Source organism: Eutrigla gurnardus (assembly GCF_963514095.1).
Source record: "Eutrigla gurnardus genome assembly, chromosome: 22".
NCBI lineage: Eukaryota > Metazoa > Chordata > Actinopteri > Perciformes > Triglidae > Eutrigla > Eutrigla gurnardus.
In genome coordinates this window covers 13614343-13641579 of record NC_139933.1, presented here as the reverse complement: position 1 = coordinate 13641579, position 27237 = coordinate 13614343, and the positions used below count along the sequence as shown (strand labels likewise).

General features: G+C 45.5%; 3 protein-coding genes across 3 annotated transcripts; all 3 read left to right on the top strand.

Annotated features, from left to right (window-relative positions):
* Positions 1–324: 324 nt before the first annotated feature.
* LOC311033150 (tripartite motif-containing protein 16-like) lies at positions 325–19907 on the top strand (the record flags this gene model as incomplete). The annotated part of the gene is made up of 2 exons (XM_084040385.1): positions 325–465; positions 18289–19907. The coding sequence occupies 2 exons, from the start codon at positions 325–327 to the stop codon at positions 19813–19815; spliced, it is 1668 nt and encodes a 555-aa protein (XP_083896511.1). The 3' UTR covers positions 19816–19907.
* Positions 529–1989, top strand: LOC311008459 (tripartite motif-containing protein 16-like; the record flags this gene model as incomplete). The annotated part of the gene is made up of 2 exons (XM_084002149.1): positions 529–773; positions 924–1989. The coding sequence occupies 2 exons, from the start codon at positions 529–531 to the stop codon at positions 1987–1989; spliced, it is 1311 nt and encodes a 436-aa protein (XP_083858275.1).
* LOC311033149 (tripartite motif-containing protein 16-like) lies at positions 8496–11539 on the top strand (the record flags this gene model as incomplete). Its single annotated transcript, XM_084040384.1, has 1 exon — positions 8496–11539. The coding sequence occupies one exon, from the start codon at positions 8496–8498 to the stop codon at positions 10152–10154; it is 1659 nt and encodes a 552-aa protein (XP_083896510.1). The 3' UTR covers positions 10155–11539.
* Positions 19908–27237: the final 7330 nt, after the last annotated feature.

The window sequence follows — 27237 nt, the reverse complement described above, 5'->3', positions numbered from 1 at the left end:
CTGAGCAGAATACAAAGATCCCTATTTCACAGCTTATGATCTGAAGAGTGAGATTGATTCATTGAAATGATATTGATTGGTTCCTAACTGATTAATAGTGGTCATCAGAGTCATTAAATTAAACTTTGTAAATTCCTGTTGACCAACAGGTGGCGCCCCGATTCTAATAGCAGACAGTGGAATCTACAAAGTCTTATTTTCTTTGCTGCCCGTATTTTACAAGTAACATGTTGATGGAACAAAGTCCAAGTGCTGCTCCCCTCTCTCTCCAGTTTCACGTCTCACTAAGTGAAACTCAGACAGTCGTCGTCGCTGAGAGGTGAAATGGCGCAGAAAGGAGTTCAGCTGGACTGGGAAACCTTCTCTTGTTCCATCTGTCTGGATCTACTGAAGGATCCGGTGTCTACTTCCTGTGGACACAACTACTGCATGAAGTGTATTGGAAGCTTCTGGGATGAGAAGGAGATCTACAGCTGCCCTCAGTGTAGACAGACCTTCACACCGAGGCCTGTCCTGCTGAAAAACACCATGTTGGCAGATCTGGTGGAGGAGCTGAAGAAGACTGGACTCCAAGCTGCTCCTGCTGGTCTCTGCTATGCTGGACCTGAAGATGTGGCCTGTGATTTCTGTACTGGGAGGAAACTGAAAGCCCTCAAGTCCTGTCTGGTGTGTCTGGCCTCTTACTGTGAGAAACACCTCCAGCCTCATCATGAATCAGCAGCATTTAAGAAACACCGGCTGGTGGAGCCCTCCAACAAGCTCCAGGAGAACATGTGCTCTCGTCACGATGAGGTGATGAAGATGTTCTGCCGTACTGATCAGCAGTCTATCTGTTATCTCTGCCCTGTGGACGAACATAAAGGCCACGACACAGTCTCAGCTGCAGCAGAAAGGACCGAGAGGCAGAGAGAGCTGGAGGGGAGTCGACTAAACATCCAGCAGAGAATCCAGGACAGAGACAAAGATGTGAAGCTGCTCCACCAGGAGCTGGAGGCCATCAACCACTCTGCTGGTAAAGCAGTGGAGGACAGTGAGGAGATGTTCACTGAGCTGATCCGTCTCATGGAGAGAAGACGCTCTGACGTGAAGCAGCAGGTCAGATCCCAGCAGGAAACTGAAGTGAGTCGAGTCGGAGAGCTTCAGGAGAAGCTGCAGCAGGAGATCAGTGAGCTGAAGAGGAGAGACGCTGAGCTGGAGAAGCTCTCACACACAGAGGATCACAACCAGTTTCTACACGACTACCCGTCACTGTCACCACTCAGTGAGTCCACACACTCATCCAGCATCAACGCCCGTCCTCCTCGCCGCTACTTTGAGGACGTGACGGCGGCGCTGTCAGAAGTCAGAGATGGACTACAGGAAGTTCTGACACACAGATGGACAAACGTCTCACTGGCAGTGACTGAAGTGGATGTTTCACTGCCACAACCAGAACCCGAGACCAGAACTGGATTCTTGAAATATTCACGTGAAATCACACTGGATCCAAACACAGCATACAAACATCTGTTATTATCTGAGGGGAACAGAAAAGCAACAGGGAGTCAAAACCAGTCTTATTCTAGTCACCCAGACAGATTCACTGGAAGTCCTCAGGTCCTGAGTAGAGAAAGTCTAACTGGCCGTTGTTACTGGGAGGTGGAGAGGAGAGGAGGTGGTGAAGTTGGTGTAGCAGTCGCATACAAGAGTATCAGTAGAACAGGAGACTTGCATCAATGTATATTTGGACACAATGACAAATCCTGGTCGTTAAATTGTTTCAACAACAGATATACGTTCTTCTACAACTTAGTTGAAACTCCCGTCTCAGGTCCTCCGTCCTCCAGAGTAGGAGTGTTCCTGGATCACAGAGCAGGTATTCTGTCCTTCTACAGCGTCTCTGAGACCATGACTCTCCTCCACAGAGTCCAGACCACGTTCACTGAGCCCCTCTATGCTGGACTTTATGTTAATATTGGAGGCAGTGGTGAGTTCTGTCAACTCAACTAGACAGAAGTCATTTAAGAGTTGAATGACTTCACCTCCTCCTTCTTCTCCCTCCTCCTCCTCCTCTTGTCTTCCTCCTCCCCTCCTCCGCCTCCTTCTCTCCTCTATTTGAATCCATTAAAAATAAAATAACTGTTTTGCTTATGTTTTCTTTCCAGAATGGTACACAGCTGGAATATTCTCCCAAGTCCCTCCTTATTGTGCGTCTTGAAACAGCCTTTTGTGCAGAGAAGCCTGTGTTTCAGCTGAAGTTACTTGTGTTTTTTTCTTTGCATCCCGACCAATTGTCCTGGTTGTTGTGGCTGAAATCAAACTGGCCGTGGCTTGGTATCATCAGAACCACTCATTTCCACTTCTTTATCAGAGTTTGAACACTACTGATCAGCATTTTAAATCTTTGGATATATTTCCATATCCTTCTTCTGGTTTATAAAATTCAGCTTTTCTTGCAGCCCTGGATGAAATCTGGGAAATTTTCTAACCTTTCTTTATATTATGCAATCTTTGTAAGATCATCTGTGCACTGATTTTATTTTTTACAGACTGTGGTTTAGCTGTGTGCTGTATTTTCCTCCTGTATCACCCCACGTCTGGATGGACACTGATGAACTCTGCGGTCTCTTAATGACCTTTTCATGAATAAACGTTAATCCAAATGATTGTTTTCTCTCTCTTTTATCTTTGATATCCAGATACTGATCTGACTCACCCAGTTCTCATGGTCACTTTGTGGATTGACGGTGGATAATAAACGAGTGACATTTCACAAGTTGGGCAAAACCAAAAGGCAATGGGTTCATCCATCCATCCATTTTCTACCGCTTATCCTGTATTCAGGGTCACGGGGGGGCTGGAGCCGATCCCAGCTGTCATTGGGTGAAGGCAGGGTTCACCCTGGACGGGACGCCAGTTGACCAGAAACGATAACTCTAATTAGTGTCCTCCTTAATACGTGATATCCATGAGTTTGTCGTCTTATATTCTTAAGAAGCTCCCTTATTCATATCAAAACACACACTCGCCACTATCATCATTGTAAGTCGGTTATACTTCTTGTGTGTTTATATTAAGACCACTTCCTTTACTCACTTGGTTTAATCTTTAAGTTAGTCAATAAATACACATTAATCATTAAGTCGTTGTCCGTGTATATTTCTTCTGATCAGAATACAAAGATCCCTATTTCACAGCTTGATCTGAAGAGTGAGATTGATTTATTAAAATGAAATTGATTGGTTCCTAACTGATTAATAGTGGTCATCAGAGTCATTAAATTAAACGTTGTAAATTCCTGTTGACCAACAGGTGGTGCCCTGTGACGGGACAAGCAGCCCGTCACGGCAGCAATGCGCCGCCTTCATTAAAAGACTGTGTGTTTATGTTTATGTTGCTGTGTTTTTTAGTTTTCCTCTGTTTATAGTCTGTTTCCATCCTCCACGTTAACCGGTTCATAAGTCATATTTCACCTGTTACTCCTGCAGCTGTTTAGAGCACCAGATAAATATCAACACTGCAGGGGCGATCGTCAATAATACATTTCCTTTCCCAGTTCATATGTAACAAATAACCACGCTACACTTTGTTTTCATTTCGCATGTATTGTTTATTTGTATAGAGATCCGAACGTTTAAAGTAAAGTAAAAGTAAGAGCAAAAGTAAATATTGTTTAGGCTGCTGGGTTTGATTTGACTCTGTCATTGTTTAGCATTAAATCAAATCTGATTTGTCCATGAGTTTTTAGGCTGATTACAAGTCTTTACAAATAAATATATATAAATATATATACATAAGGGTAATTTCACTGCCTCATTTAGTTGTGCTGAAGCACCCCTGTCAAACTGGCAGTTTGGTTTCTACCAATTAGGGTAATCAGTGCAGGGCCTATTTAAGGCCAGGTGTTCAAGGAGACAAGAGGGCTGGTGGAAAACAGGTGACTGTCCAGGCTTGGTTCTCAGCACATGGGAATCTTAACCTTGAGTGACAAAGCTTAAGTATTTGTTGTTGTTTTTTTGACTATCATGTAGTGATGGTGAGATGAAGCCTCATGAAACATCAAAGCCTCTCAGCCGGATGAACCACCAAAGTGGTTCAACCCCAAAGCTTCAAATATGTACACTAGGGACACCTAGTGGTGAATGAAATTATGAAGATAGTTAAAGAGTTTCCAGTAGTGATGGCGAGATGAAGCCTCATGAGGCATCGAACCACTTGAGCCAATTGGTTCGAGAAAGGGTTCATTTCTCGAAGCTTCATGTGCACACGATACCACCTACTGGCCAAGTGTATAATCACAGGCAGCTGTATCTGAACCACATAATGTGTGATGCATTGCATTTTTGTGTCTGTTATGTATGTTGGGTGGGCTGCACGGTGGTGTAGAGGGTAGCACTCTCGCCTCACAGCAAGAGGGTCCTGGGTTCGATTCCCAGGTCGGCCCTGGGTTCCTTCTGTGTGGAGTTTGCATGTTCTCCCCGTGTGAGCGTGGGTTCTCTCCGGGTTCTCCGGCTTCCTCCCACAGTCCAAAGACATGCAGGATGGGGATAGGTTAATTGGTGACTCTAAATTGCCCGTAGGTGTGAATGTGAGTGTGAATGGTTGTCTGTCTCTACATGTTGGCCCTGTGATAGACTGGCGTCCTGTCCAGGGTGTACCCTGCCTTCGCCCAATGACAGCTGGGATCGGCTCCAGCCCCCCCGCGACCCTGAATACAGGATAAGCGGTAGACAATGGATGGATGGATGGATGGATGTCTGTTGGGAATGACTATGAATTACAAAAAATGGATAACCAAATAATTACTCTAAGATCATTCAAGCCGTTATATTATTCTATACAGACAGTGTGGTAACAGGGAGAAGACATTGGGGGAAACTGATCCCGGACCGGTAGTCGAACCTGGGATCGCCGCGTCGAGGACGTTGAGCCTCTGTACATGAGGCAGGTGCCCTAACCACTGCACCACCGGCCGCTCCATGATGAAATAATTTCTGTACATAAATTATCACATTTGTGTATAATACATTGTTTGAATGTATTCTGTGTGTGTACATTTTCCCCAAATGGTAAAATCATCACTCTCCTAAATCTCTCTCTCTCCCCAAACTCTCCAAACTATCTCCAAATTATATAAACGCTATTCAACCTCTAGTATCCAAACTATCCAAACTCTCAACTGACCGCAACTCTGCTTCAAAACCCACATTTTGAATGGAGCCTGAGGGTTCTATATAGCTGTAAAACCTCGCGGCAAACTCTGAACGACTTCCCGAAGCAGTCACGTGGTACAGCCGGGCAGCGAGGCGAGCCGGGCAGCGAGACGTCTATGGCAAGCCTTTTTAACATTTAATAGCTAGACTGGATATGTATAGCAGATATCTGTAATTCAATTCTTCCTAGTCATAAAGAACATTTCAGATATCCACAATGACATTCTTCCTATCCACAATTGTCATTTCAGATATCCACAATGGCATTCTTCCTAGGACAAATGACGTCACTTTTGCCATTCATGTGTATTGGGCTTTCAATTTCAGATATCCACAATTACATTCTGGATATCTAGAATGAACATTCTGGATATCTGCAATTGAATTCTTACTAGGAGAAACTCCCATTTCAGATATCTTCAATCCAATTGTTACTAGTCATAATTTTCATTTCAGATATCCAAAATGAAAAATGATTCCAGATATCCAGAATGTAATTTTGAATATCCAAAAATACATTGTGACTAGTAGAAATGTCATTATGGATATCCACAATTCGTATTATGACTAGTAGAAATGTAGTTTCAGATATCTACAATCAGAATTATGACTAGGAACAATACAATTGCAGATATCCACAAATGTATTGTTGATATCTGTTAACAGGTAGACAGGACGCCATTTTAAAAATTTTTAAATTATGACTAGTAACAATTGGGTTGAAGATATCTGAAATGGGAGTTTCTCCTAGTAAGAATTCAATTGCAGATATCCAGAATGTTCATTCTAGATATCCAGAATGTAAATGTGGATATCTGAAACTGAAAGCCCAATACACATGAATGGCAAAAGTGACGTCATTTGTCCTAGGAAGAATGCCATTGTGGATATCTGAAATGACAATTGTGGATAGGAAGAATGTCATTGTGGATATCTGAAATGTTCTTTATGACTAGGAAGAATTGAATTACAGATATCTACAATACATATCCAGTCTAGCTATTAAATGATAAAACGGCCACTTATACTTTTTAAGGATTTTTAGATATCTTAAATTTAGTTTTGACTAGTACAATCAAAGTTGTAGATATCTTAAAATATCATTTTTAGTAGTAAGAATGTATTGTGGATATCTTTAATTACCATTTCTCCTAGTCCAAATTACATTTGGACTAGGAGAAATGCTATTATGGATATCTAAAATATAATTACAGATAGGAGTGTTGTTCGATTAAATGTTAAAACGGCTTGCCATAGACGTCATCATTTTTGGCCCCTCCCCTAAATGAAGCAAGCCTCGATACGCGCTTCGCGGAAACGCCCCCTCCATTACTCGACACACGCTTCGAAGCCTCGGCGCATCTCGTAACATCACTAGTTTCCAGTCAACCTGACATAAGATGTTTGCTATATGTGCCGATCTAACATCAAATCATTTGAGAATTAACGTCATCTTGGCGATACATGTGTGTGAGTGCCTTTCATAAATAGTTCTGAACTCAAGATAGAAAATAAGTCATTTGGTAAACCACAGACTTGGATTTGAACCTACAACACTTTGATAATGTGTCTCAGTCCTAAGGACAGGAACACACCGGCCCAACCGTTGGACGTCTGAAGCGTTCGGAGAGGCTCGGACGAGGTCGGGAACACATATGTTTGGTGTGTACAGCTGCGTCGGAAGCTTTCGGAGCCGCGCGGACGTTGTCTGATCAGACTGAGCATACGAAGTCTGAGGAGGTGGGCTGTTGGACGTCTGAGCCATTGGATACTCTGATTGGCGGTGTGCTAGCGAATCAGAGTATCCAATGGCGGTGTGTGGGCGGGGCGGAAGTGACGATGGTAAACTCCGTATTACTCGTTCCCTACTGAGACGACGTCTTCGTAAAATAATGAGCCCGAGAGCACACAACGCGAGTGTCACCCTAGCCAGAGTCATCTTTCCAGAAATGCCAAGTATTTAGTCCACAAAGGTCTTCTCGAGTCGAACGAATACTGAACCAAGACGTGTGTGCATTGTTTTTATCTGCACTCTGTTCCGTCATTTCCTGTTTTGGAGTACTGGCACGAGACTAGCGCCACCCGCTGTTTAAGGAGGCTTATTGCATCTCGCGCAAGCGCAGAACGTACACGCTGCTGTGGTGTCGGAAGCACGTCGAAGCGGTGTGTACAACGCAACTTTTCTGCCGAACGGGTCAGACGAGAGGCAACAGAGTGGGCGGGGAGTGGTCGGATAAGGCAGTTGGACGTCTGGGCGGTGTGTAGGGGCCTTTAGACACTACACCACCCGAAACATGAGATAGGAGTAATACTTATAAAGATATATAATAATAATCATTTGTAATATACATAATGGATGCATGGGGGTGGATCGTTGCAGCTCTATCCTAGATTCAAACTTGCAACAGTTTGACAACAAGTCTAACTTCTTAACCTCTACACCACTGCCTTTGTAGTATGGCCAGCAGTAGCAATAATTACAATAATGATGTATAATAATAATGATAAGGTGATATATTAGTCAAAGTGGTAGGCCTACACTGCAATTGCACCTTCGATTTGAACCTACAATGCTTTGATAATGTGCCCATTTTTATAATAATGATGTATAAGAATATATAAGAATAATTAATAAGAATACTGATAAGCCCACGAGTTAGTATTTCATTTTTATAGTCATAATGTCCCGCCAATTGTAAACCTGTATCGCGAAAAAGTAGCCCGAAACGAAACCTCGTTCGTCATATGCTACGTCATCTTGCCGAGGTGAATCAGATCTCGACACGGAGCTTCGTTGGGGGAGGAGCCGAAATTCTCGACACATGCCTCGAAGCCTCGACGCAAACCATAACATCACTACTATCATGTCATTTTTGTTTTGTTGTTTGAAACGTTACATTTTTGTTTTGTTTTAGCTCATCTGCTAAACAATGAATGAATTGCCGTTTTGGCCTTTTTGGTAGAAAATAAAAAGTATCCCTCTTCTCTACCGAACCTCCGTGTCCTCTGAGTGCTGTCAACTCTCTCACACCATAAGGTTGCATCTACCTTTAACATGCCCCGATTCTAATAGCAGACAGTGGAATCTACAAAGTCTTATTTTCTTTGCTGCCCGTATTTTACAAGTAACATGTTGATGGAACAAAGTCCAAGTGCTGCTCCCCTCTCTCTCTCTCTCTCTCTCTCTCTCTCTCTCTCTCTCTCTCTCTCTCTCTCTCTCTCACACACACACACACACACTTCCTTGTTCCCTCCCCTTCAGAGATCAGACCTCAGACCAGTTTCACGTCTCACTAAGGTGAAATGGCGCAGAAAGGAGTTCAGCTGGACCGGGAAACCTTCTCTTGTTCCATCTGTCTGGATCTCCTGAAGGATCCGGTGGCTCTTCACTGTGGACACAACTACTGCATGAAGTGTATTGGAAGCTTCTGGGATGAGAAAGAGATCTACAGCTGCCCTCAGTGTAGGCAGACCTTCACACCGAGGCCTGTCCTGCTGAAAAACACCATGTTGGCAGATCTGGTGGAGGAGCTGAAGAAGACTGGACTCCAAGCTGCTCCTGCTGGTCTCTGCTATGCTGGACCTGAAGATGTGGCCTGTGATTCCTGCACTGGGAGGAAACTGAAAGCCCTCAAGTCCTGTCTGGTGTGTCTGGCCTCTTTCTGTGAGAAACACCTCCAGCCTCATCATGAATCAGCAGCATTTAAGAAACACCGGCTGGTGGAGCCCTCCAACAAGCTCCAGGAGAACATGTGCTCTCGTCACGATGAGGTGATGAAGATGTTCTGCCTTACTGATCAGCAGTCTATCTGTTATCTCTGCTCTGTGGACGAACATAAAGGCCACGACACAGTCTCAGCTGCAGCAGAAAGGACCGAGAGGCAGAGAGAGCTGGAGGGGAGTCGACTAAACATCCAGCAGAGAATCCAGGACAGAGACAAAGATGTGAAGCTGCTCCACCAGGAGGTGGAGGCCATCAACCACTCTGCTGATAAAGCAGTGGAGGACAGTGAGGAGATGTTCACGGAGCTGATCCGTCTCATGGAGAGAAGACGCTCTGACGTGAAGCAGCAGGTCAGATCCCAGCAGGAAACTGAAGTGAGTCGAGTCGGAGAGCTTCAGGAGAAGCTGCAGCAGGAGATCAGTGAGCTGAAGAGGAGAGACGCTGAGCTGGAGAAGCTCTCACACACAGAGGATCACAACCAGTTTCTACACGACTACCCGTCACTGTCACCACTCAGTGAGTCCACACACTCATCCAGCATCAACGCCCGTCCTCCTCGCCGCTACTTTGAGGACGTGACGGCGGCGCTGTCAGAAGTCAGAGATGGACTACAGGAAGTTCTGACACACAGATGGACAAACGTCTCACTGGCAGGGACTGAAGTGGATGTTTCACTGCCACAACCAGAACCCAAGACCAGAGCTGGATTCTTGAAATATTCACGTGAAATCACACTGGATCCAAACACAGCAAACAAACGTCTGTTATTATCTGAGGGGAACAGAAAAGCAACAGGGAGTCAAAACCAGTCTTATTCTAGTCACCCAGACAGATTCACTGGACGGCATCAGGTCCTGAGTAGAGAAAGTCTGACTGGCCGTTGTTACTGGGAGGTGGAGAGGAGAGGAGGTGGAGTTGGTGTAGCAGTCGCATACAAGAGTATCAGTAGAACAGGAAACTGTATGTTTGGATTCAATGACAAATCCTGGTCGTTATATTGTTTCAACAACAGATATACGTTCTTCTACAACTTAATTGACACTCCCGTCTCAGGTCCTCCGTCCTCCAGAGTAGGAGTGTTCCTGGATCACAGAGCAGGTATTCTGTCCTTCTACAGCGTCTCTAAGACCATGACTCTCCTCCACAGAGTCCAGACCACGTTCACTGAGCCCCTCTATGCTGGACTTAATGTTAATGTTAATATTGGAGGCAGTGGTGAGTTCTGTCAACTCAACTAGACAGAAGGCATTTAAGAATTGAATGACTTCACCTCCTCCTCCTCCCGCCCTCCTCCTCTCCGCCTCCTTCTCTCCTCTATTTGAATCCCATTAAAAATAAAATAAATGTTTTGCTTATGTTTTCTTTCCAGAATGGTAGGCCTACACAGCTTGAAAATTCTACCATTTTTGTTCAAGTCCCTCCTTATTTGTTTGTTTTTGGGACGTCGATCACAGATGCTGAAAAGTTTTATTTTAAAGAGGTTTTTTTATATGAATTATTGATGCTTATGTGATTATGATATTGAATATAAATGATTTCCGCCGAGCTTCGTCGTGTGTCTTTGTTTAGATTGGTTGTTGTGGCCAAGGGCGTAGAATTGGGTAGGGACGCTAGGGACACGTCCCTACCAATATTCAGCCCTACTGTGTCGTCACTATCAATACAACCGCTGTCCGTAGTGTTTAGTCAATGATTATGGCACACAAAGGGTTATGTCGGTCTCTGCTAGAAGTCCCGCCTCTAACCTAAATACCGCTCCCTGATCGGCTGCCGGTTTCTCGCTAACTTACATGTGATTGGCTGTCCCCACTGTCACTCCTTCTGCTTGTTAAAGCTACCTGCAACCTGCTAGTTGGACCGGACGAGAGGCAGTACGTTATCTGCAAGTTGTCAACATGTTCAGCATGTGTTCTTCCTGGGTCACGTCAGCTAGATGGATTTTAATATCAGTGGTGTCATTTTTTACATTTGTGTTTGTGTCTGTTTGCGTGCGTGTACGTGTGTGCGTGCGTGTGTGCTGTACAGGATTTGAAGGATGTCAAAGAAAAGAAAAGTGGATATAAGAGACTTCTTTAGGAGTCAAAGTGTAAGTTACTTCAAGAGTGGTAGAGGCTCACAATACAGATATTGAATAAAAGAGAATATTTAAACAAGTGTATCTCTTTGCTATTAAAGTTATTTTTAATTCTTATTTTCATGTAAAACACAAATAAAGAAAATTTGTGGTGGAAATACAATAAAACCTCAGATTCTAGATGAATTAATTCATATTAAGTAATCTAACCTATAACATCTTCATGACGTGAAATTATGATTGCTAATGCTAAAAAACGTCAACTTACAGGAATGCTGCCTTGGAGCACTTTTGTGTCCCCACCAATCTCAAAATCAAACCTACTCCCTTGGTTGTGGCTGAAATCAAACTGGCCGTGGCTTGGTATCATCAGAACCACTCATTTCCACTTCTTCATCAGAGTTTGAACACTACTGATCAGCATTTTAAATCTTTGGATATATTTTCATATCCTTCTTCTGGATTATAAAATTCAGCTTTTCTTGCAGCCCTGGATGAAATCTGGGAAATGTTATAACCTTTAATATTATGCAATCTTTGTAAGATCATCTGTGCACTGATTTTATTTTTTACAGACTGTGGTTTAGCTGTGTGCTGTATTTTCCTCCTGTATCACCCCACGTCTGGATGGACACTGATGAACTCTGCGGTCTCTTAATGACCTTTTCATGAATAAACGTTAATCCAAATGATTGTTTTCTCTCTCTTTTTTCTTTGATATCCAGATACTGATCTGACTCGCCCAGTTCTCATGGTCACTTTGTGGATTGATGGCGGATAATAAACGAGTGACATTTCACAAGTTGGGCAAAAATAGAAGTTGACACAAGGAAACCAGTAGTGGGAGAAGTATTCACACATGTACACAAGTGTTACATTGTAAAATACTAAGTTATACATTCAAAGTGCAAAAGTATCAGCATCAAAATATTCTTAAAAGTACAAAATAACCCATTTCCAGCTGTTAATGGTGGAGCTAGTTCTTAGTTCTGGGTTCTTATCGTGTCCCGTCTTGATTAGATTTCGCTGCGTAGTTCCAAGATTTTTAATTCAACTCAGAGACTTCCAAGTTTCTTGACCAGAATCCATCCATCCATCCATTTTCTACCGCTTATCCTGTATTTAGGGTCACGGGGCGCTGGAGCCGATCCCAGCTGTCATTGGGTGAAGGCAGGGTACACCCTGGACAGGACGCCAGTTGACCAGAAACAATAACTCTAATTAGTGTCCTCCTTAATACGTGATATCCATGAGTTTGTCGTCTTATATTCTTAAGAAGCTCCCTTATTCATATCAAAACACACACTCACCACTATCATCATTGTAAGTCGGTTATACTTCTTGTGTGTTTATATTAAGACCACTTCCTTTACTCACTTGGTTTAATCTTTAAGTTAGTCAATAAATACACATTAATCATTACGTCGATGTCCGTGTATATTTCTTCTGAGCAGAATACAAAGATCCCTATTTCACAGCTTATGATCTGAAGAGTGAGATCGATTTATTGAAATGATATTGATTGGGGGCTGCACTGTGGTGTAGTGGGTAGCACTGTCGCCTCACAGCAAGAGGGTCCTGGGTTCGATTCCCGGGTCGGCCCGGGTTCCTTCTGTGTGGAGTTTGCATGTTCTCCCCGTGTAAGCGTGGGTTCTCACCGGGTTCTCGGCTTCCTCCCACAGTCCAAAGACATGCAAGTTGGGGATAGGTTAATTTGTGACTCTAAATTGCCCATAGGTGTGAATGGTTGTCTGTCTCTACATGTTGGCCCTGCGATAGCTGTAGAAAATGGATGGATGGATGGATATTGATTGGCTCCTAACTGATTAATAGTGGTTAATTAAATTAAAATTAACCACTATTAATTTTTGTCATTAAATTAAAATTCCTGTTGACCAACAGGTGGTCCCCGATTCTAATAGCAGACAGTGGAATCTACAAAGTCTTATTTTCTTTGCTGCCCGTATTTTACAAGTAACATGTTGATGAAACAAAGTCCAAGTGCTGCTCCTCTCTCTCTCTCTCTCTGAGTGAGTGAGTGCTGAGAACATGTGCTAGTGAGCTGTGGAGCGTTTGTGTTTTTCAAACTTTCTTTTCCTCCTTTCTTTTGAGTAATCACGTTTATTTCTTTATAGTTTATTGGTAGTGGATCACATAAAGTTTAGTTAGAGTTTATTTGGGCGTTTTTCTTTGTCTCCTGCCGGCGTCTCGCCGGGTATGGCAGAATTAAGTCGGCCGCTCGGATGAACGGCGCCACAGTGATCTTTCTGTACCAGGTGGAGACGGTGAACAAAGTCATCGAGGCAGGCATCACCGTGAATGAAATGTTTGTTCAGGTGCTGCCGCTGTCACAACCTGCCACCAAGGTAGTCCTGTCAAACGTCCCTCCGTTCATTACCGATGACTTTCTCAGCAGAGAACTGTCCAGACACGGGAAGATTGTTTCCCCAGTTAAAAAGATCATGTCTGGATGTAAATCTCAATTGCTGAAACACGTAGTGTCTCACCGCAGGCAACTGTATATGATACTGAAAAATCGAAATGAGGAGCTGAACCTCCGTTTCATTGTTAAAGTAGATGATTATGATTACGTGATTTTTGCAACCTCATCGGGCATGAAATGTTTCGGGTGTGGAGAGGAGGGACACACGGTGAAGGCCTGCCCGAGACAAAGCGATCCGAATCCGACTGGCCCGGAGGAGACCGCTGGTGCCGGGGCAGGGCCATCCGCCCCGCCTGCCGGTGTACCGGGGCGGGGGTCACCGTGTCCGAGCGGCCGGCGGCCGCACCGCGTTCTGTACCGGCGCACCGGGTGAGTTCTGTTAATACACAGGGTGTGTGTGTGAATGATGTGAGAGAGGGTGAGAATGAAGCAGTGGGTGAAACGGTGGGAAGTGTAGTGGTGGAGAAAAGGAGGAAAAAACGAGTGAAAATGCAGGTGTGGAACAGGGTGAGATCAGTGAAAAGGGACAGGCAGGGGAAACAAGTGAAGGGCAGGCAGATGAGGTTAATGAAGGAAACATAAATGAAGAGATTGGGCAAGGTAATACAAGATGGAGTGATCTGGGAGAAGAGGATGAGATGGAGGAAGAGGAGGCTGCAGCAGAGGTTGTTAGAGAAAAACCTTCTATAAAACGTAGAAGAAAAACAGAAAACACAACAAGTGAAGCTAAAAGGAGTAAAGCCAGTGAAGAAGACGGGCAGACGGATAGGAGGGCCAACACAGACGAGAGCAGTGACGAATATGTGTCCGACGGCAGTGAAGCTCCTAGCCTCAGCAACAGCCAAAGAAAATCACAATACACTCCAGAAAAAATCAGGAATTTTTTAAGAAGAACAAAAAACCAACATGGGGTAAAAATAGAGGATTTCTTCCCGGATCTAACTTTGTTTTGCTCCTCGGCCCGGCTCCATATTAGCCAGCAAGAGTTGTCCGGTTTTACCAACCAAGAAGTCTATAGACTAAAGAAATTTGTAGTCAAGGTAAAAAAACAAATGAACAGTGATGGAAAATGCTCTAATGTGTGTTTTAATTAATTTATTGTTTTTAAGCCTCGTTTTTAACCTCTCACTCAACATGGATTGTTTTAGAGTGGGAAGTGTTCATGTGAACGGAGCCAGAGAGGACAAAAAAAGAGCAAGTATTTATGAAACAGCAAAAATGAAACGAATAGATGTTTTATTTTGACAAGAAACACACAGTGACAAAGGCAATGAGGCAGACTGGAGGAGAGAGTGGGAAGGGGAAGCCATTTTGAGTCATGGCACTTCTCTGAGTGGAGGAGTAGGCTTCCTCTTCTCCAAGGCTTTTACTCCAGTCTCACTGGAGGTTGAGCATTTTATCGAGGGGAGGCTACTTTTAGTCAAAGCTCCATTTGACAATTTTACAGCTGTTTTTATGAATGTGTATGCTCCAACAATCGGTGCAGAGAGGAAGGTTTTTTTAGAAAAAGTAAGTGATGTTTTAAACGGCTGTGCCACGGAGGATTTTTTATTCTTGGGTGGGGATTTTAATTGTACTGAAAATGACTGTTTAGACCGAAACCATGCAGAGCCACATCCAGCATCCCAGCATGCTCTGAGGCGGCTGGTCTCTGCTCATGGCCTGGTGGATGTGTGGAGGAGGATGCACGCAGACTGCCGACAGTACACATGGTCCCACCTTAGAGAGAGCAGGATCTCCACAGCCAGACTAGATCGTTTTTATTGTTTTAAGCATCACTTTAATATTTATAAATCATGCACAATTACCCCAGCTATTTTTACTGATCATTCTTGGGTCTTATGTAATGTTTTTATTAGAAATGTAAAGCCTAAAAGCGCTTACTGGCATTTTAACTCGGCTTTAACTTTTGACAAAAAGTTTAGAGAGGCACTTATTTATTTCTGGGATGTTTTTAGACAGAGAAAGGATGATTTTAGCAGTCTTAGGCAGTGGTGGGACCATGGTAAGATTGAAATCAAACTTTTGTGTCAACAGCACACGCTCAACGTCACCAGAGACATCACTAGATCTATGAAGGACCTGGAGACAGATATAGTGGAACTTGAGAATTTAAGTGAATCCACAGGAGATCGAGAACATATTGAAGTCCTCAAAGTCAAAAAGCTAGCTTTAGCTGACCTGCTGGAAAGAAGAGCACAGGGTGCACTGGTCAGGTCCCGGTTTCAGGCCATTGAAGAGATGGATGTCCCCTCTAGTTATTTCTTCGGCCTGGAGAGAAAGAATGGGCAGGGGCGAGTAATCCACACACTGCTTTCAGACACAGGGCAGGAGATCGTGGAGCCAAGCCAGATCCGAAGGCGTGCGGTGGAGTTTTATACCTCCCTCTACACAAGCGAATATGAGGAGCAGGACACTCTACTGGAGGGGTTCACTGGTGGACTGCCTCAGGTCTCTCAGGAGACCAACACCTGTCTCGAGGGGCCGCTGCAGATGCAGGAGCTACACGCTGCCCTGCAGGGCATGCAAGGGCGGCGGGCTCCCGGCATCGACGGCCTCACAGTCGAGTTTTATAAAGCCTTCTGGGACATCTTTGCAAATGATCTTTTAGATGTTTTTAATGAAAGTCTGGCCTCTGGCTCCATGCCCACTTCCTGCCGCAGAGCAGTTATCACTCTCCTACCAAAAAAAGGTAACCTGCAAGAAATCAAAAAGTAGCGCCCTGTGTCTTTGTTGTGTGTGGATTACAAACTTCTGTCCAAACTCTTTGCCTCCAGGCTGGGGAAAGCTATGGAGCAGGTCATCCATCGGGACCAGACCTACTGTGTGCCCGGCAGGTCCATGGTGGACAATGTCCACCTCATGCGGGATGTTTTGGACGTCTCCAGCTCATTGTGGATTGGCCCCCCTCTCTGGCCTACTGGCTGAAATACAGAAAAAAATAGCTGATTTCTTTTGGGGGGGTCTGCACTGGGTGCCACAGGGGGTGCTATATTTACCAAGAGAGGAGGGGGGACAGGGCCTCATCCACCTGGCCAGCAGAACGGCCAATTTCAGGCTTCAATTCATACAAAGGTTTCTGACAGGGCCGTCCGTTTGGTATGGAGGAATGTGACCAGCTGTATCCTCAGACATGTGAGTAAACTGGGGCTGGATACTGCTCTGTTTTTAACTGATTCTAAGATTTTAAAACTAAATGGGTTTCCTCCTTTTTATCAGGGCGTTTTTAAGTCATGGGCCCTTTTTAATCATAAAATGTGTGAAAATACTAACTCTCTGCACTGTTTATTAAAGGAGCCTCTGATACACGGGAGCAGGCTGGACATCTGTAGCTTGACGCCCGGGCTGGTGACAAAGCTGTCCAACTCAAAGACTGTGAGCCTGCAGCAGCTGGTGGAGGCTGCAGGGCCGGAGCTGACAGGGGCCGGGGCCCTGGGCCACATCCTGGGCATCCACTCTGTCAGGGTGGCTCAGAAGCTGCTGGAGCTCTGGAGGCACAAGCTCTGTGGGATGGAGAGGAACCTCCTCATACAGTTTGGTCAGGGAGAGGTCATGCCAGACCCCACGGACCCTTTCCCTGAGATCTACCTGAGCCCAGAGTTTGGAGAAGAGACTGGACCCCTGTTAACTGTCACTAGCCCGGGCAAGCTCAGCCTGCACAGAGCCGACAAGGCAACGCTGTATACCAACATTGTCAAATCAGTCAACAGGAAAGGACTGAAAAGTAGGCCCCCCACAGCTTGGAGCAACAGAGCGGGGTGGGACGGGGCCTGCCCGCAGTGGAGGGTTTTATACAAGCCTCCCCTTAAAAAACGGACAGCTGACCTCCAGTGGAGGGTACTTCATGGTGCCATCGCCTCAAATGCCTTTGTCTCAGTTTTAAATCCTGCTGTTTCAAACCAATGTCCTTTCTGTGGCCTAAGAGAGACAGTTTTCCATGTTTTTACTAAATGCCTGAGACTCACAAGCTTTTTCCTTTTTTAACGTTGGTTTTTAGCTCTTTTAATGTGTTTTTTTATTTTTGGTGCAAAAAGACAGATTGTGTCAAATGGCAGCTGATAAACTTCCAATTGGGAGAAGCAAAAATGGCAGTCTACATCAGTCGGAGAAACAAGGTAGAAGAAAGAGCGGGGCATGAGGCCCTTCCTGTGTTTCTCTGTAACATTAAGTCAAGAATATGTCTAGAGTTTAAGTTTTATAAAACCATTGGGGATGTGGAAAATTTTAAACGGCGGTGGTGCTTCGGTGATTTTATCTGCTCTGTCAAAAATGATGATTTAGTATTTGTACAGTTTTTTATCAGATAAACTCCTATTTTTATTAACCTTATGCACAAATAGCACTTTATTGATGCATTGCATTTTCTCTGTTGAGATATTGATGAATATTGTATGTATATATGAATATTGTAAATAAAGTGTTTTTTGTAAAAATCAAAAAAATCTCTCTCTCTCACACACATACACACACACACACACACACACACACACACACACACACACACACACACACACACACACACACACACACACACACACACACACACTTCCTTGTTCCCTCCCCTTCAGATCTACTGTGTGTGGACGGGTGTAACCAACATGGGGGTGAAGTGCAGCAGCTGACAGGCCACCTTCACTGCAAACACACAGTGTTGTTGAGATCAGACCTCAGACCAGTTTCACGTCTCACTAAGTGAAACTCAGACAGTCGTCGTCGCTGAGAGGTGAAATGGCGCAGAAAGGAGTTCAGCTGGACCGGGAAACCTTCTCTTGTTCCATCTGTCTGGATCTACTGAAGGATTATTCCCTGTGGACACAACTACTGCATGAAGTGTATTGAAAGCTTCTGGGGTCAGAAGGAGATCTACAGCTGCCCTCAGTGTAGACAGACCTTCACACCGAGGCCTGTCCTGCTGAAAAACACCATGTTGGCAGATCTGGTGGAGGAGCTGAAGAAGACTGGACTCCAAGCTGCTCCTGCTGGTCTCTGCTATGCTGGACCTGAAGATGTGGCCTGTGATTCCTGCACTGGGAGGAAACTGAAAGCCCTCAAGTCCTGTCTGGTGTGTCTGGCCTCTTTCTGTGAGAAACACCTCCAGCCTCATCATGAATCAGCAGCGTTTAAGAAACACCGGCTGGTGGAGCCCTCCAACAAGCTCCAGGAGAACGTGTGCTCTCGTCATGATGAGGTGATGAAGATGTTCTGCCGTACTGATCAGCAGTCTATCTGTTATCTCTGCTCTGTGGACGAACATAAAGGCCACGACACAATCTCAGCTGCAGCAGAAAGGACCGAGAGGCAGAGAGAGCTGGAGGGGAGTCGACTAAACATCCAGCAGAGAATCCAGGACAGAGACAAAGATGTGAAGCTGCTCCACCAGGAGGTGGAGGCCATCAACCACTCTGCTGATAAAGCAGTGGAGGACAGTGAGGAGATGTTCACTGAGCTGATCCGTCTCATGGAGAGAAGACGCTCTGACGTGAAGCAGCAGGTCAGATCCCAGCAGGAAACTGAAGTGAGTCGAGTCGGAGAGCTTCAGGAGAAGCTGCAGCAGGAGATCAGTGAGCTGAAGAGGAGAGACGCTGAGCTGGAGAAGCTCTCACACACAGAGGATCACAACCAGTTTCTACACGACTACCCGTCACTGTCACCACTCAGTGAGTCCACACACTCATCCAGCATCAACGCCCGTCCTCCTCGCCGCTACTTTGAGGACGTGACGGCGGCGCTGTCAGAAGTCAGAGATGGACTACAGGAAGTTCTGACACACAGATGGACAAACGTCTCACTGGCAGTGACTGAAGTGGATGTTTCACTGCCACAACCAGAACCCAAGACCAGAGCTGGATTCTTGAAATATTCACGTGAAATCACACTGGATCCAAACACAGTAAACAAACATCTGTTATTATCTGAGGGGAACAGAAAAGCAACATGGAGTCAAAACCAGTCTTATTCTAGTCACCCAGACAGATTCACTAGATGTTGTCAGGTCCTGAGTAGAGAAAGTCTGACTGGCCGTTGTTACTGGGAGGTGGAGAGGAGAGGAGGTGGAGTTGATGTAGCAGTCGCATACAAGAGTATCAGTAGAACAGGAGACAGGCATCAATGTATATTTGGACACAATGACAAATCCTGGTCGTTATATTGTATCGACAACATGTATACGTTCTTCTACAACTTAGTTGAAACTCCCGTCTCAGGTCCTCCGTCCTCCAGAGTAGGAGTGTTCCTGGATCACAGAGCAGGTATTCTGTCCTTCTACAGCGTCTCTAAGACCATGACTCTCCTCCACAGAGTCCAGACCACGTTCACTGAGCCCCTCTATGCTGGACTTTATGTTTATTTTGGAGGCAGTGGTGAGTTCTGTCAACTCAACTAGACAGTGTGTGTGTGTGTGTGTGTGCGTGTGTGTGTGCGCGTGTGTGTGTTTGTGTGTGTGTGTGTGTGTGAGTGTGCGTGTGTGTGTGTGTGTGAGTGTGCGTGTGTGTGTGCGCGTATGGCGTCAGAATCGTTTCATATTACTTACTAAACTATCAACTGAACGCGTCACACCCGCGTGCTTTGACGCCTGTGCAGCACACAGCGCCTGACGTGTAATGTAGTTTCCTCATTGACTTATAATGGTCACGCGTTCACGCGCACGTTCACGCGTGATGGCTGCTGCACGCCTGTGATCACATTACGCGGGGTAACTACGCGTAACATTCATGCGTTTTTTAGCGAACGCACGCATAACAAAGTAACCATGCGTTCACACACACGCTGCTGCGCGTCTTTCTAAGTGTTTTGACATCGATTTACCTTCATAGCGTGTGTGTGCGTGTGTGTGTGTGTGTGTGTGTGTGTGTGTGTGTGTGTGTGTGTGTGTGTGTGTGTGTGTGTGTGTGCGCGTGTGTGTGTGTGTGTTTGTGTGTGTGTGTGTGTGTGTGTGTGTGTGTGTGCGCGCGCGTGTGTGTGTGTGGTTAAAAGGGAATTTAAGACACTTTGTTGAGCAGCGAACGTGTTTATTTGTGGGGGCTGAGTTTTATTCTGTTGATATTTTTAGTAACTGAGCAGCAGATCTTGTACTTGATGGTGTGAGCGGGAGGTGGACAAAATAACAGGAATAGCTGACGATCTAATGCGACCCATTAGACCCATTAGATCGATTAATACACATTAATCATTAAGTCGTTGTCCGTGTATATTTCTTCTGAGCAGAATACAAAGATCCCTATTTCACAGCTTATGATCTGAAGAGTGAGATTGATTTATTGAAATGATATTGATTGGTTCCTAACTGATTAATAGTGATCATCAGAGTCATTAAATTAAACTTTGTAAATTCCTGTTGACCAACAGGTGGTGCCCCGATTCTAATAGCAGACAGTGGAATCTACAAAGTCTTATTTTCTTTGCTGCCCGTATTTTACAAATAACATGTTGATGGAACAAAGTCCAAGTGCTGCTCCCCTCTCTCTCTCTCTCTCGGAGTGCATGCTGGGAGTGAGCGTGGTAAGCGAGAGTGAGTGTGTTGCGGAGATCTAGAGTTTTCTGACTCTTTTTTGCTTTATTTTTTTCCAATTCTCTTGGTTAATATCTGTTGTATTTGTTACTGTGTGTTGTTTGGAGGAGGTTTGTTTGTGGGTTTGCGGAGGTAGCGTGGCCGCTCAGCATGGCTGCTGCTGGAGGCCCCGGCTTAACCACGCTGACGCGCCGACACGCAATCAAACTTTCCCCGGCGGTCGGCTGCTCCGTGGAGGAGTGCAGCCGGGCTGTAGGTGAGGAAGTGGGCTATGGAAGCGTTAAATCTGCGTCCAGAATGAACAGTGCGGTGGTGATTTTTCTGGACAGCACAGAAAAAGTGAATAGATTGCTAGAGAGCGGGATTGTGGTAAAAGGTACGTTCACCCCTGTGTCATCACTAGTTAACCCTGCAAAAAAGGTTATCATCTCAAATGTCCCCCCCTTTCTGAAGAATGAGCTATTGGAAAAAGAGCTAGCGAGACACGGACAGCTGGTGTCCGTGAGGATGATCCCCATTAGCTGCAAGTCTCCCCACCTGAAGCATGTCGTATCTTTCAGGAGACAAGTGTTCATGGTCCTTAAGAAAAATTATGAGGAGCTGAATTTGGTTTTTAGATTTAGGATCGACGATTATGATTACATTGTACATGTGACCTCGGACACAATGAAACGTTTTGGCTGTGGAGCCGAAGGGCATATGATTCGCTCGTGTCCGGGGGGGGCCGCGGCTGGGACCGGTGGCGGTGCCCCTGCGCCGGCCGAGCCGCGGAGGAACACGCAGGATCCTCAGAAAGGAAACAGGGCTGACAGCGATCAGGAAGGCGAGGGCACGGAGGATCAGATGAGTCAGGAAGGTGAGCAGACAGTTGCTGAGCTGCAGGTAGATATTGGTCACACCGCGACCCGTGCTGCGGAGTCTGTATTGTACGAAGACGATGAATGATGATGATGTTTTTAAACTGTCGAGTAAAAGGAAAAATCCCGAAAACAAACCAAACAGTGAGCAGGTGTCTAAGGTGTCAAAGACAACCCCTGTGTGCCCCTCCTCTCAGTCAGGGGACAGTCTGGTGAGCACACAGGACAGTGGAGGGGAGGCCACATGGAGCTCGCAGATGGAGGCCCAGAGTGTTTACTCCAGCGGCACAATCCGCTCGTTTCTACAAGAAACGAAAGGGATGAGACAAGTCAAAGTGGAGGATTACTTCCCAGATTTACAGCTGTTCCTTGACTCTGTTAAATTTTTCTCAAGGAACACAGGAAGCTCTGGCCAGCAGGCTTTCACTGATAAGGAGGTGTTTCGCCTCAGAAAGCTGGGGGTAAGAATTCGGTCACATATGGCTAATGATTGAGTTTTTACTGTTGTCCTCCTTTTTCTGTGTGTTCCTCTGCGGTCTCTTTCTTTCTTTTCACAATGTGTGACATCAAACTGGGATCTTTAAACATCAATGGTGCCAGGGAGGAAGCGAAGAGAATTGGCCTTTTTAGTTTGTTTTCGGCTAGAAAACTAGATGTAGTTTTTTTGCAAGAAACACACAGTACAGCTGAGACTGAGCCTGCATGGAAAAGGGGGTGGGATGGAGAAGTCGTCCTCAGCCACAAGAGCAGCAACAGTGGAGGAGTTGCTGTCCTGTTCTCTAGGGGGTTTTCGCCCATTTCTTATAGCAATGAAAACATTATTGAAGGTCGCTTGTTGAGGATACAAGCTGTGTTTGAAAATATAAAAATGACTTTTGTTAATGTTTACGCTCCCACTGTAGGTAGAGAACGGGTTGTTTTTCTAGACATTTTAAACACTGTTGTCAACGACTGCAGTGGGGAGGGTTACTTGTTCCTGGGTGGTGATTTTAACTGTACAGCAAACGCCACTCTAGACAGGAACCATCCAGAACCGCATCAAGCCTCCAAGAGCTGTTTAATTAAACTACTTGAAGAAAATGATCTATGGCTACGTTCACACCGCAGGTCTTAATGCACAATTCCGATTTATGGCTCAAATCCGATTTTTTGTTTGGCTGTTCACATTACCTCTTTAAATGCGGCCTGTCTACGGATTGCTGTGTGAACAGCTCACGCTCCTGAAGTGACCCGCATGCGCAGTTGATCATTGATGACATCACGCCACAGCGGTGTTTACGGAAGCGAACATAGCAACGGCAACCGGTAACGTGGGACTGTATGGCTTCATGCTAAAAACAGTGTGTGGCGGCAGCCGGCAAATTTGCTTCGCTGCTGTCCTCCATGTTTGTTTTGGCTCCCGCCCGCTTTTCAATCAACTTTATTTGTCATTCATTTACAAAACAGTGCAGCGCGGGTCAGAATGACGTCAAAGTCGCATTAAATGCAACCTGGCTGTTCAGACTGCGGTCGCATTCAAAAAAATCCGATACGTATCCGATTCAGTACCACATTTAAATGTGGCCTGAATCTGGTTAGAAAATGTCAGATTCAATGCGACTTGTGCTGTTCACATTGTCAAAAGCAAATCAGATATGGGTCACATATGAGCGAAAAAATCAGATTCAGGTCACTTGTAACTGCGGTGTGAACGTAGCCTATGTGACACTTGGAGGCATTTCCACTCCACACAGCGGCAGTACACGTGGGTTCATGCTAGAGATAACTCTCTATCCATGGCCAGGCTTGATAGAGTTTACTGTTTTAGACGGCAGACCAATGTGCTTCGGAGTTGCTCTATACACCCCGTAGGAGTTTCAGATCACTCTTTGGTACAGGTTTCCATTTTTATCAAGAACGTTAAATGTAGCAGTGCCTATTGGCATTTCAATGTAGCCTTGCTGTCTGATACTGTTTTTAGAAATGCCTTCACTTTGTTTTGGAAGAACCACACAGAGACAAAATCTCGATACACCTCACTACAGCAGTGGTGGGATATAGGGAAGGGTCAAATAAAGCAGCTGTGCCTGCAGTACACTCTCAATGTTACAAGGGACATGATCAGGTCTATGAGAGCTCTGGAGAGAGAAATAGTGGCGCTGCAAGATTTAGCAGCTTCCACAGGAGAAGGAGAACATATTAAAGTTCTCAAAAGGAAAAAATCAGCTCTGTCGGACCTGCTGGGTTTCTCTGCTCGAGGAGCCCTGGTCCGTTCCCGTTTCCAGTATGTGACTAAAATGGATGCTCCCTCTCATTTTTTCTTTGGCCTTGAACAGAAGAATGGACAAAAGAAACTCATGCACTCCCTGCGGTCCGACACTGGGCAGCTGCTGCAGGAGTCGGGAGAAATACGGAGCTGTGCAGTTGCCTTCTACAAGGAGCTCTTCAAAGAGGAGTTCCAGGAGAGACCGGAGGTGGCGAAATCCTTCTACAAGGGTCTATCCAAGTTTCCCGAGGAGGCCAACGCTGAGCTGGACGCACAGATCTCCGCAGATGAGCTGGCTACGGCAGTTCAGAGCCTGGACAGTGGGAAAGCTCCAGGGATTGACGGTCTTCCTGCAGACTTTTACAAGGCTTTCTGGCCTGTGATTGGCCAGGACTTATTACTTGTCCTCAGAGACAGTTTTAGCAAAGGACACTTACCACTGAGCTGCAGGAGGGCGGTTCTCACCCTCCTCCCCAAGAAGGGAGATCTACAACTAATAAAGAACTGGCGGCCAGTAGCTTTGCTCTGCACAGACTATAAAATCTTGTCCAAGGTGCTGGCTATGAGGCTAAGAAAAGTGATGGAGCATGTCATTCACATTGACCAGACGTATTGTGTACCCAGCAGGCTGATATCTGACAATGTTTCTCTAATTCGGGACATTTTGGACCTCTCCAGTTCATTGGGCTGCGGCCTTGGTCTGATTTCTATAGATCAAGAAAAGGCATTTGACCGAGTTGAACACCAGTACTTGTGGCAGACACTAAACGCTTTTGGTTTCAACTCTGGTCTCATAGCCAAGATCCAGGTCTTGTACAGTGACATTGAGAGTGTACTAAAGATTAACGGTGGGTTAAGTGCTCCTTTTAAGGTGCGGAGGGGGGTCAGACAGGGCTGCTCCCTGTCTGGCATGCTCTACTCCATGGCAATAGAGCCTCTTCAACACCAACTTTCAGGTATAACCCTCCCTGGTTGGCAAAAAAGTTTTAAATTGTCTGCGTATGCTGATGACGTTGTGGTCATTGTAAAAAAACAAGATGATATTGATGTCCTTGTCCAAACTGCTGATGTGTTTGGTACATTATCCTCAGCTAAAGTCAACTGGGGAAAAAGTGAAGCCTTGGCAACCAGTGGCGAGGTAAGCGGGCAGATCATCTTACCTCAGGGGCTACAATGGAACAAGGGGGGCTTAAAATACCTTGGTGTGTATCTTGGTGATGAACCTTTTAAGTGCAGGAACTGGGACAATGTCTTAGAGATGGTTGAAGGGCGACTAAAAAGGTGGAAATGGATTTTACCACACACCTCCTTTTAAAGGACGCATTTTAATAATAAACAATTTGGTATCCTCAATGCTGTGGCACCGACTGGCGTGTGTGGACCCCCCGCCGCGTCTCCTGGCCAGGATACAAGCTTTGCTGGTCAACTTCTTCTGGGACCGTCTGCACTGGGTCCCACAGAGTGTGCTGTTTCTGCCCAAGGAGGACGGAGGACAGGGACTCATCCATCTGGCCAGCAGAGGCGCTGCTTTCCGACTTCGCATCATCCAGAGGCTCCTCGCTGGTCCAGCAGACCTCGTCTGGAGGCCCATAGCCCTAGCCATACTAAGACGGGCTGGAGGGTTGGGTCTCGCTGAGGCCCTGTTCCTGATGGACCTGAGTGCTCACAAACTGTGCAACCTTCCAACTTTTTATAATGGACTGTTTGCAGTATGGAGGTTGTTCGTCAAGCAGAATCCAGCCAACTGCGTTTCTTTGTTCTGGCTTTTGAGAGAGCCAGTGGTGTACGGGACTCGCCTCAACGTGGAGCGCACAGCGGGATCTTCCGTGCTACAGCTGTTTCGCTCAGCGGGGGTCGTCACGCTGGGACACGTGGTGCAACAGTGTGGACCAGGTTTGACCAACGCTGCAGCTCTGGCCTCTCGTGTGGGAGTCAGGTCTGTCAGGTCCATCACTCACCTGCTTAACACCTGGAGAGGTGAGCTGACACAGACTGAACTCTCCTAACTAACAGCTCACTGTAACGGACACCGTCAGCCCAAAAGTGAGGACCCCTTCCCTGCACTGACACTTGTTCCTGATTTTAAAAACTGCACCGGTAAACTGCTGGAGTTCAGCAACACTCCACCAAGCAGGTTGAATGACATCAAAGGTAAAACCATGTATAGACTGTTGGTTCAGGTCCTGAACAAGGACAAGCTCAGTGGTCGGACTGACACCCCCTGGAGAGCTCATTTAGGGCTCAATGATGAGGTGAGACCTGCGTGGAGAGCGCTATACAAACCACCAATAACTAAAAGAGTCGGAGATCTGCAGTGGAGAATTCTCCACGGGATTGTAGCTGTGAACGCTTTTATTTCGTTGATGAATCCAAATGTTAATGAGATGTGTCCTTTCTGCTCGCAGAGAGAGACTGTGTTTCACTGCTTTATGGACTGTGACAGACTGGTTTCTTTGTTTCAGCTGCTGGAGCGAATATTCACAATGCTCGGAGGCACTTTTTCAATGGGAATGTTCATTTTTGGTTGTCCTTACAGACAGAGGAAAAGACAGAATTGTCAGTTGTTTAATTTTTATATTGGGTCAAGCTAAAATGGCGATCTACCTCAGTCGCAGAAATAAAGTAGAAAGCTCTCTGGATGTTGACGCAGCAACTTTATTCGTTAGAATGGTTAAGGTCAGAGTACATGTTGATTTTGGTTTTTACAGAGCCACAAATAACATGAAAGAATTCTCCAACACATGGAGCTGCAATAATGTTTTATGTTCTGTTATAGAAAATGAGTTGTTTTTTGGACCCGTTTTGAGGTAAATCATATTTTTGCATTTTTTTGTTGTTTATTTATTCTTTTCTTTTAATTATTTACTTCCTTTTTTGAAAATGCAAAGGTCCTTGTACTTAAAGACTGTAGTAAGTAAATAAAGAGGTTTGAAAATTCAAAAAAAATTCTCTCTCTCTCTCTCTCTCTGTCTCTCTCTCTCACACACACACACACACACACACACACACACACACACACACACACACACACACACACACACACTTCCTTGTTCCCTCCCCTTCAGATCTACTGCGTGTGGACGGGTGTAACCAACATGGTGGTGAAGTGCAGCAGCTGACAGGCCACCTTCACTGCACACACACAGTGTTGTTGAGATCAGACCTCAGACCAGTTTCACTTCTCACTAAGTGAAA